The 10886-nt window shown below is 44.4% G+C and overlaps 1 protein-coding gene across 1 annotated transcript; it reads right to left on the reverse strand.

Annotated features, from left to right (window-relative positions):
* Nucleotides 1-2063: 2063 nt before the first annotated feature.
* On the reverse strand, nucleotides 2064-10578 carry lztr1 (leucine-zipper-like transcription regulator 1). The gene is made up of 21 exons (XM_027023175.2): nucleotides 10393-10578; nucleotides 9881-10109; nucleotides 9738-9800; nucleotides 9596-9652; nucleotides 9402-9481; nucleotides 9151-9259; nucleotides 8973-9053; nucleotides 8745-8802; nucleotides 8317-8456; nucleotides 7781-7982; nucleotides 7429-7539; nucleotides 7040-7132; nucleotides 6811-6906; nucleotides 6405-6594; nucleotides 5980-6149; nucleotides 5426-5582; nucleotides 5141-5267; nucleotides 4493-4642; nucleotides 3930-4035; nucleotides 3272-3352; nucleotides 2064-2850 (listed from the first exon to the last, which is right to left on the reverse strand). The coding sequence occupies exons 2-21, from the start codon at nucleotides 10048-10050 to the stop codon at nucleotides 2734-2736; spliced, it is 2358 nt and encodes a 785-aa protein (XP_026878976.1). The 5' UTR covers nucleotides 10051-10109; nucleotides 10393-10578; the 3' UTR covers nucleotides 2064-2733.
* Nucleotides 10579-10886: the final 308 nt, after the last annotated feature.

The raw sequence follows: 10886 nt of genomic DNA on the forward strand, positions 1-10886 counted from the left end.
TACATTTTGAGTTGTTTGATTATTATTCTCACTTTATCAGATGAAAATAAACCAGTGAGATGGGAAAATTTCCGTTTTTAATTTAGTTACATAATTCTGCGCATATAGATAGTTGCCAAATAATTATGCACACATAGATATTCTCCTAAGAAAGCCAAAACCTCACTTTGACTTTCTTAAATATTCAGGTTAGAGGTTTACTAACATTTTGGATTGACCGACAGCACTGTAGTTGTTCAATAATAAAATGAAGCTCTCTACACGCACTGCTGTGGTCGTTGTTGTGTGCTGACTGAATTAATGGCCCTAGTAAGTTCAACACTTGCTCTGCCTAAACTGGGTCTGGTAATGGATTTCAGAGAACTGGTCCACACAATCAAGCCTGAACTCAGTCTCCTCGCCACTTGTCCTCAAATACGCAATAAGGATGTCCTTCGCTGCGCTCTTATGCATAATTCATTTTTAAGACAACAACGCATTTACATTTAAAAGGGTCAGATCTTGAGTTCATAGTGCATTACTGGACACATTCCATAAACAGTTGTCCATAAAAACATGTTTGGTAAGCTCCAGTTCATGAATATATTAATCTTTGATCGCCTCCTACAACTGCCTGCTACTTCCTAAATTGTCCCTCTATGGTACTTTTATGAGTGAACTCTTGCCTTATCATTATTTTCCACAGAGGTCCATTGTTTTGGCTTATCTCGGTCAAATCTCAGGTAATTGAACCTGCAAGTCGCATGGAGGACACTACGAGTGGGCAAGGCTCAAGGTTAAAGTAGGGGTTGCATTTCTGTGCAAGCAGGGACATTCATTAAGGATCTCAGAGCTGGCACACTCATCCACAATTAGATCTACTGATCTACAGCCATTTTTCACCCACCTAAAGCCTAAATTACTAATACTTATAGCAAATTCCCAAATTGTTCTCAAATCAGAACTTAATTTAAAAAGTGAGGCTAAAGGTCCCTTTCAGGCAGCTTCTGTGATCACGGTCCCTCTCGCAGTGAGTTCAGTTATATCATTCAGGGGTTACCTGGTTCACGTCCTTAAAGGAGCCACATGACTCATGTCAATGATTAGCCCATTTGTGATAATATTCAGTATATTCAGTATTGGATTAACTTAATTCAGTTAGTTTAAATATAGGGCACAGGACACATATTAAAGATATTCTTGGAATAAAGTGTAGTTTCCGTAGTGACTTACCATTAGAAATCCATTTTAGTCTCATCTTAAAATGAATGTTGGTCTCATGTCATTTTTGCATACTTATCTACTTGACTACCAAGTATTGCTTACTTCTGAGTTGTATCGGCCTGCTAACTGATTGGGGACAGGTGAGACTACAATCAGAACATACAGCCCATCTGGGGAAGAACAAGGATGTTTCCAGTTCAGCGCAATCATTTACCACAAAACACAGATTTTCATCAACAGAAAAACAAACCCATGCTGACCACGGTTAAAACGATCAACCAACTGCAAAATTTTATATATGGTCCTCCAAATACTTTAAGGTTTTCTGTACTCTTGATATTTGCCATTACACTGGAAACGTTGCCTGGCAACGGCGAGGCGGTGCTGCAGTCCAAAGGTTCCGAGCGACCCGAGTGAGCCCGGGGATGGTTGCACAGGCTGGTGGGCGGGTGTAAGAGTGCACGCTTCTAACGTGAATGGGCCTCCTTGTGCTGCCTCCTAAAAACGCACTTTCACGTCTTTTGTTTCATCCCTTTCATCCGAAGGGCAGCACGGATCACAGGGAGGTGCAGTTGGAGAGGGACATACCACCCACACAAACACCCGGCCACCAGCAAGAGGCCGCTTTCAGCTGGTAACTGTAAACCTTTCATTCCATATCCGGCAGGCTATTGTAGAAATCAGATGTGTGTATATACTAATATGACTAATCGATAAATAAATAAATAAACAAACAAACTATGTATATATAGCAAGGGTTGATATTTCATAATATACATTTAAAAGTACTTAGGAGAGTCAACTGATGAAGTTTTTAAAAAGGACTCATATTCGCTATCTGAATTACTAAGACAACCAAATGAAGTCACGTAAAGGATTTATTAACATTATATGATCAGGTTACGCAGGGCCCATAAAGTCATCAAAGCAGTCACAGAATAGAAATGGCACACAGTAGCATGTGAAGCCGTACATATAATCACTGAACTGCATATTGTCCTGAATAACTGGCAATACTGAGATTGAACAAACCCAAGGGTTTAGGCATAAAGGTTTGAGCATTTAATATTTACAGTATGCAGTGTGTGTATATATCTCTCTGTTAATCATTTTTAATTTTCATTTTGTGAAACAGGCATTTTAAACCTATAAGCAAAGTACTGAATAAATGGAATAATACATTTGTCAGAATCCCCCACCCCCCTTCAGTAATCTTAAAACCATGCGAATACATTTTGCACACATTTGGGTGTGCAGGATACTTTCAGGTAATGAACATGGATCCTTCAGCATAGATATGCCAGTCGTCAATGCATAACGTCTCCATAAACGTAGCCTTTACATGAAGCTGTGTTTACAGAGTCTACACAAGGCCTGCATGTCTCTCTCTCTCTCTCCCTCACACACACACACACACACACACACACACAGAGCAGGGAACAGACAAACAGGGAAGGAAGGAAACAACAGATATGAGACAACTGAAGAGTCAAACAAACAAACAGATGAGAAGCAGAGAGAAGGTCATGCCTATATATCGGAGCCCATCTCAGCACATTGTTTATCTGATATGTGAGATGCCAGGGACTCTATGATGTCCAACAGCAGTGGCTGGCTGAGCGATCGCAGGTTGGGGAGCTTGGACACCTTTAGGGGAAGCAGAGCAAAACAAATAAACAAACTGTAAACAAACTGTAAATAAAAACAACACCAGCCAGATAGGAGTGCAAAGCAACCGATAAACACACAAGCAAATAAAACAGCCAAAAAGAATGGAATAAAAAGCAATTTGGATTATGGTATTTTTATTTTGACAAGTGGCGTTTTCATGCTGCATGCAAACACAACTTATGATGTATAGGCTGATACACTGACATTTCATTACTGAAAAGCAGATCACTGTGAATTGATCATACTGATTGTCATTGATCACGTTAATTTGGTATAGATGCAAAGCCAGTCTCTCTCTGCTGATCGTTCTGATCATGTGCATTGATTAGAGGCGACGGGGTCAGCCGTGGTCTGGGAGCCAGCACACCCGCAGGGCACCAGTCAGCAGCACACCCACCTTGATAAACTGGTGCACTATAATATGCAGGCAGTGCTTCTTCATGTCCAGAGCCTGGGTTTTGTCAGCTGCCTCGAGTATCTGAGAACCAATCAGACGACAAAGCAAAAGACAACCCGATGAAACGCTGTGATCTATAACTAAACAGAACATCTATGTAACCCAAACCTCAACAACTAGATGGGAGACATCATACTGTATCAATGTCCAGTACAAGAGACAGGAGACCAAGCACTAGAAAGAGTATTAAACCGGGCCAACAGCTGTCAAACACTGTCAATGTGGACAAAAAAGGGATGAGAATTTTCTTCATTTATTTACTGCCAAGATAAGAAAGACAGAATGCCTGCTTTGAGAGGACAGCATTCAAAATGTTTCATTGGCCTTAAATCTAGGATTCAAGGAAAAATGCTGTTTGAACCATTCACAAGACAGCACACAAACAAATTAAAAATAAATCAATCAATAACCACACACCTAAACTGTGCATGCTGCGATTCTCGTCTTTTTAGGGCACATTTTGCTTAGCACCCCAAGCAACCTTGGTGACAAGGCCAGCTGTTCAGCTGTGCACAACACAACATTTTGCCTCAACCCTCCAGGACGTGGCCATTTGTAACAGACGTTTCCGTTCTGAAGCTGGAGCAGGAGGCCTCACCTGCAGCACATTCTCCACGGTAACGTTCATCTCCAGGTTCTGCTTGCAGTAGGCCTGCAGCCTGTTGTTGGAAAAGCCATAATAGTATGGCGCAGCAAACAGGTACCTGCGCTCAGGCTAAGGAGACAAGGCAACGGGCCCCTCCGTACGGAGCAGCCGGGACAGATAAAAAGGGAGGGCCTGGTGCAGCTACTACTGACATTTCATGTTGCGTTTCCCGCTTGCGATCCTAGCCTTTGCTCATTCTGAATCTAAGAATATTAAAACCCTCTAGAGATAACAAACTTGTACATTTGCCCCATTCTCATCATTTAAAAACATCTCACGCACTTATTTGTCTCAAGAGTTATTGACCTAATAGTCACACAAACACACACAAGTAACAAGGCATCTAGTATTAGCCATCAATTTTATATAATTTGGCAAATACTCTTATCCAGAGCAACACACATATTTATAGTATATGCACTGGGAATCGGTCCTATGACCTTGGTGCTGCGTCACATGCTCTACAAGGTGAGCTACAGGAGCCTCACAGAAGGGAGAGGTGTTTGGAAGGATACAGCGAGTCCTCTGGAGGCATGTTGACGTCTCCGTAGTAAATGTAGCGCAGCATGGACTCGAAGGCCTGCTTGCTGGGCACCATCTCGCCTATGGAGATGTTCACCTGTCCGTCTTCAGGCATGAACGAGCGGAACATCGCTTCAAAATAGCTAACAGGAAAAATCAACCAGTCAGGACGCAGGATCAGTACACAGAGAAAAGGGGCAGCAAGGGTACTGGATTCGGCACTCAGGATTCAGGATTCAGGCTTTTGCTCTGTTCCAGTTCCAGTTCCACCTAAGTAACCAGGGGAAGACTAGTGCTAACTGGCCCCAGGTGTGCACAGAGCTGCAAAGGAACAAAACGACAAACGTGCTCCTCAGTGATTGTATTAAACACCTCTTCGCTTGTCATGTGTTAAATTTAGAGATCAGCACTGGCTGTTAATTTAAAAAAATAAATAAATAAAAGTAGGCGTTGTCAAAATGTTGAACTTCTAAGTGGAGCTGAGTGTACAACACCAGTAGCAATCCAATGAAAAATAATAATTGTAATAATAATAATAATAATAATAAGTGATCCGGATAAAAGGCGTGCTACTGTCGTTACAGGCATGTAAGATACTTATGGCCACAGAGTGCCTGCTGTGACTCAGCAGTGCATCCTACCTGGAGCGGGCTGCCAGTATGGCTTTATGAGCTGGACGAGGATGGCCGTCCAGCAGCAGGATGATGTCACAGAATTCCAGCCCCGCCCCTTCCAGATAAGCCTTCATGTCCTGCACCAGAGACGTTCCTGAGACACAAACCCCAGGACAGGTTAGGACAAGGACTCAGGTTGGCCAGTTTTTGTTTTTGTTGTTGTTGTTGTTTATGAGGTGGAGGTCACTGCCTTCATCAGCGCCCGCGTCTTTACAGCCTAGCAGCGAGGCCCGAAAGCGTGTGGACATGTACCTATGTCCACCGGCTGGTCCGAGTAGACTCTGGGAGGAGGTTGCTGCTTTCTCCTCACAATCTCCACAATGAGCGGTGTGGACAGGAGCTCGAACTCTTTGGTCATGATCACCTGGTTAAAGTGGGTCTCCTTCACTACAAAGTTAAGGCAATGCTCCTGTGGACACACAAACGGAGACACGTGAGGAGATGAGCAAGGACCTTGTATGTTACAGATGTTCTCATTAAAAGCTATAGCTCATGTCTGTTGATTAGATGTCACTTCTACACTCCAAGCAGTATTACACAACTACAGCTTATGCTATTAAATGTAGCAGAACCTGGATTCTTGGTTTTTGTCTACGTGACATAGACTCTGATGTTTATTATGAACTTAACAGAGGAGGAGAGAGCATGTCTACTAGTCTCACTAGCTCACGTCTAGAAGTCAGCGCAGAGGCTCAGAGAAGTGAGCTACATCACCGTGTGGGTCCTGTCGGCCTGCCCTCCAGCTCTACAGACACAGCGAGAACTCCTGCTTCCTTAGTGTGATTTGTGCTAACAGCACTCGTCACCTTGAGTTGGTCGAGCTGGAGCTTGTTGGCGTTCTCGCACACGCTGAGGACGTTCTGCAGGTCAACTGAGGCCTCGATGTACTGCACGCACAGCTGCTCCAGTCGCGACAGCTTGAAACTCAAGGCAAGTTTATAAACGTCCATGATCAAGAGGACGTCCTGAACATGACCTGCGGGGGAAGTCAGAACAGACAGAGTGATATCGTACCACGACAGTACACTCTGATGAAATACGTCTATTGCACAACTCCAAGCATTTAGTGGCATTGGGTAATATTAACATCAGTTAATCTTGTATTTATACAACTTCTTCATTGTGCATGTCTTATCTTAACAGATTATTCTGGATTCAATTCAAACATCTACCAAAGGCTCTGGGGCCTAAGTTTTGCATCCGTCATGAATGGCAGGTGCTGGGAGCTAACCTCGCCGCGGGTACTGGATCTTGTCTGTGTACAGGAATTGCATCAACACTTCAAACGGCTGGGCCTCGGCCTCCCTGATGGACACCTCCAACAGGGCGGGGCCTCCTGAGGACCGCCCAGCACCGGGGCTGTCCTTCTGCCTGCCTGCGGTGGCCTCCTCGTCCTCCGCACCCGCCTCCTGCTTCCCCTTCTACAGAGACATGGTGCATCAGAGCGCATACTCGGAGCCATCCTCTACAGCTCACGTCTAAAAGTATAACGCAGCGTTCCTTTTGGATGCGCTTGACGCACTGTTCAGGTGCACATATATGACATCTTTTTAAACATCTAGTTACACTACATAAATTATTTCATATTTCACATAGTATTCTGGGACATTTTTATTAAATTGTAATCTTGCGCTAACTTGTTTCTGTCGATCTCTGGCCTGAAGAATCTTCTTCCGCAACCACTGGCAACGGGCCGTTACTATGGCAATATGACCTAGAACTCTCTCCTCCCTCTGGGGTTTTTGAGGGACATGGAAATGAATGAGAATATGGTCAGAAGCCGTACATTTTTACACAATGGAAGACCATCATGTTCATGATGTTATTAAACGCGTAAAGCTCTTTCAACACAAACATTCTCCCAACCTCTCCCAAGATAAACTCCACGTCACAGAACTGCCGGTTCTCCCATAGCTTGCCATAATCTTCATGAAGAGTGCACTTCGGATAACAAGAGAACTAGGAGAAGGGAGACAGGCTCAGGAAAGGAGTCTGTGTTTTAAAATGGAGCAGTTTGCCTAATACAACTTACAGTGAATTCATGCAAACAGCAAAACATTTTGCAAAGATCATGCTAATCAACAGCTGTTGGGTTGCCTTCATTGCCAGTCACCTTGGCAACTCCCCCCCCACCCCCATTTCTTTCTTCAGGTTTCGCACTGTCCTTCAACTTCAAAAGGCAAAAGACAAGCGTGCACGAGAAACAGAACCAAAGTCCTGCAAGATGCTGTGTGCAGCAGTGAGACAGTGCTCACCTGAAACCTGTACATCTCTCCACTGCGAACATTGTTGTCAACGGTGCCTCCAAATATGTACATGGCGTCGTGGATGACAGCTGCTGCATGGAAGAGCCTCCCACTGGGCATCTGAGCGAATACGTTCCTCAGTAATGAGCAATCTCAGTAATTCCTCAGTAATCCCAGTAATGAGCAAAGATGCAAAAAAAGATCTAAACCGAATGATTACATAAGCCATCTACTTAAGACAGTTAGGGATGCATCTTAAGAAACCTACTCGCCACCATCTTCCCAACATTCACAAAAGAAACCCATGACCTAGACTTAAGCTCACCGTGTAACTGATGCACAGTATTACTGGTGGAATTACCTCGCTGTCTGTGCTGGGCTGAATCACCTCCCACGTCTGAGAGTCTACGTCGTAGCAGTGGAGCTCGTTGGGCAGCGTGTTGTCTGCCGCTCCCCCGAACACGTAGAGGTGCCGGTCGAAAGCCACCATGGTGTGGCCGTAGCGCCTCTGGGGGGGTGGGGGCGAACCCCTCAGGAGGTGCTCAGTGGGGATACGGGTCCATCTGTGGGGAGGAGTCGCACAGGGATTGGTTCCTAACACACAGGCTTGAATTTTACGCACTCGCATACTAACAAGAAGGAAGGAACACTCGAGCGACACCCGTTAAGTGTGTGTTCTTGTTAAGACTTCGTGTGTTTGAAGAAACAGCCTGAGCTTCAAAATCTGCAGCTGACTTTGTTCTCAATGAGACACCAGTTTCTTCTAAGTGGTCGAGATGTGATTTTAATCCTTCCTAAAACCTTTGCTAACATTCACAAAATTAGTTTATAGTACTGCTGAAAAGAACAACAGAAATATTGATTTTAAAAAACTTGATGCATCTCTGGAGAACTCACATATGACCTTTAAACTCAAACTGGAACAGATTGTTGGTGATTTTGGCTCCACTTTGGCCGGAGAAGACAAACATCTTGTCCCGACACACAGCTACAGGAAAGTTACAGCAAGAGGGGGGGATCTCACCACTCTGTTCAATCTGATGAGCAACAGCACAACAAGGCCAGCACACATTAAACAACAGGACATACTGGTTCCTCATATCCTGAGTCAATGTCTTAAACAACTTTTAATAAATGAAAGCACATATGAGAACTTGCTATAAACTATGTAGCAAATAACTCCAAAGACAAGCTTTAACAGGTGTTTTCCGTTATCGTCACTCTGAAGCTTATAAAAGGCAAATATTGCTCATTTAAGATGCTTTACTGTCAGTATGTTAGTTTTAATCCAAACCTACAAAACGTAGCCTTAAATCCTTATTCACCTCTTCCCAACAAGCCTGCTCACGGTCCTGAAGACCAATGGTCCACATGTCATTCAACCTGTGAATACAAATCAGATCTGATTTATGCCATCGTAGCCTTCACAGATGAATACAAATGAGTAAAAACAGCACAAGTTCTTCCAAAGCACCAGCCTTCCCTGCGATGTGCAGAGATCAACACCAAACACCCCACCAAATACATTTAGTTGGTCTTAAAAAGGATGGTACCTTGCATTTCCATCATAGCCAGCAAAGATCCACAGCTTATCATCATAGACGGTGGCTCCATGGGCGGACCTGGCTACTAACCTGAAACAGGGGCATTCGACAGACTTTACACATATGGCCCCTTAAAACTCAGTGGCTGATTTTCTCCAAATGTCAGCACTACAAATCTACACCTCACCTCCCCTCCACTTTCCACTCTGTCCACTGACCAGTGGCAAACTTGTACTCAAACAGATCATTTTTGTTCTTCAGGTTGGAGTTTGAATAGATATCCCCTGTGTAGCCGCCTAAAACAGCGCAGACGGCAACTTATCAGCGGAAAGTGTTATTGTGTGAAAAGTGTCTCCGAGAGTACCAGAATGTTAATAAGAGCGTGTTATCCAAGGAGTTAAAAGTGCATTCTGGTCCTGAGTTTACTGACACACCTACCAAACACAAACATGCTGCTTCCATACACGACAGCGGAGTGGTGATATCTGGGGGCAGGGGGGGTTCCAGTGGTAAACGCCCTGTTGAATTACAAACATCAATGTCAGTAACAAGCCAGGGTATGAGGTATTATCCTAACAAGGATAAGCTTTTCCTTCACAACAATCAAAAATACAGTCACCGAGGACACGTACCGACACCATGAGCAGTCCTTCACATCGAAACGCAACAGGTCGTTGAGCATGTTTTTCCTGTATGAAGGACAGATGTGAGACGTTGGCAATCCACCTACGAGGGTTTTTATTTCCATTATAAGGAGAAGGTCCAATCTCTTACCCATTGTCGCCTCCAAACACGTAGATGGCGTCCCTGTACGCCACCACTGTGTGCTTGCTGCGTCTACGAGACAGGGGTTACATGTCAAATCCGCGACACTGGCGGAACACTGACTCCGCTTACAGGGGTACAAAATGATTTACCTTGCACCCACGAACTCGTCGCACGGCGGGAGACGCCTCCAGCGATGCACAGTCTCGAACGGACCGAAGTTGAGCGTCAGATACTCGACGCTGTCCGAGCAGCTGTGGTCGAAGTCGACGCTCGGGGCCACTTTGGATTTACAGGACATGGCTCCAGGAAACCATGACATTCAGTTTGAACATACCACCGCAGTCGTAGTTAGGGCCCGGAGAAGACAGCGCACCTGACCTGGGGAGCCAGTTAACTTAGATTAGCTAACTCAAACCGCTTCGCTAGGCTTGAAGATAGCTAGATACCCAGCTATATGCAGCACAGTCCAGAGCGCATACTGGACTAGTTAAGGTTTTTTTTCTCCCTGTTTTAGAGAATCTTTACCGAACAGTACGGGACTAGGAACATTACTGGTTGACAATTATTAACAATCTACCTGCTGTCATCATCCCAACTTCGCTTGCTAGCTAGTCATGAAAGCTAACTATTCATATACCATTAACACGTTGAGTTAATTTACCAGTTAGATCACGGAACATGTAAATCCAGTTTCAAGCAGTCCACACGTACAGTACAAGAGAAAAAAGTACATGCGATAATGAGTATTAATGTAATGTCACCCAACTACAACAACTCTCAGATAACCTAGCTATAACCTAGCGTTAGCGATGCTACTTCCCATACCATGGGAGGCGCCTGGGGAACAGTTGCCATGCGTGATTTCAGCGTTTGTGATTGGTGCACAGCTTCTCAGTGACGTGTGTGTGTGTGCCTGCGTGTGTGTGCGCGCAGGCACGCGTGTAATACATTTTTGCTTATTAAAAACTCCTGTTTTTGCTTGCTCGAAAATTTGCCACTTTTGCCACTGAAACAAATCGTCTGTAGTATTTATTCTTAATGGCTCGTATGTGAAGAATTAAAGTGCCTAAAAAAAAACGGCCTATACGCACTGAACTCTGATTGGTCCACAGCCAACAAGGGGCGGGGTAATGCAGGCGCAAGATAACCTGGACT

Source organism: Electrophorus electricus, chromosome 9, assembly GCF_013358815.1.
Source record: "Electrophorus electricus isolate fEleEle1 chromosome 9, fEleEle1.pri, whole genome shotgun sequence".
Lineage (NCBI taxonomy): Eukaryota > Metazoa > Chordata > Actinopteri > Gymnotiformes > Gymnotidae > Electrophorus > Electrophorus electricus.

Bases quoted from the DNA above. Each gene is read 5' to 3' on its own strand.
- lztr1 (XM_027023175.2), bottom strand. From the start codon at position 10,050: ATGTCATGGTTTCCTGGAGCCATGTCCTGTAAATCCAAAGTGGCCCCG. The intron at 9,260-9,401 runs GTAGGTGTGTCA...GCGCTGTTTTAG, and splicing joins AAGCAGCATGTTTGTGTTTG to GCGGCTACACAGGGGATATC. The intron at 8,457-8,744 runs GTGAATAAGGAT...GTTGCTCATCAG, and splicing joins AGCAGGCTTGTTGGGAAGAG to ATTGAACAGAGTGGTGAGAT.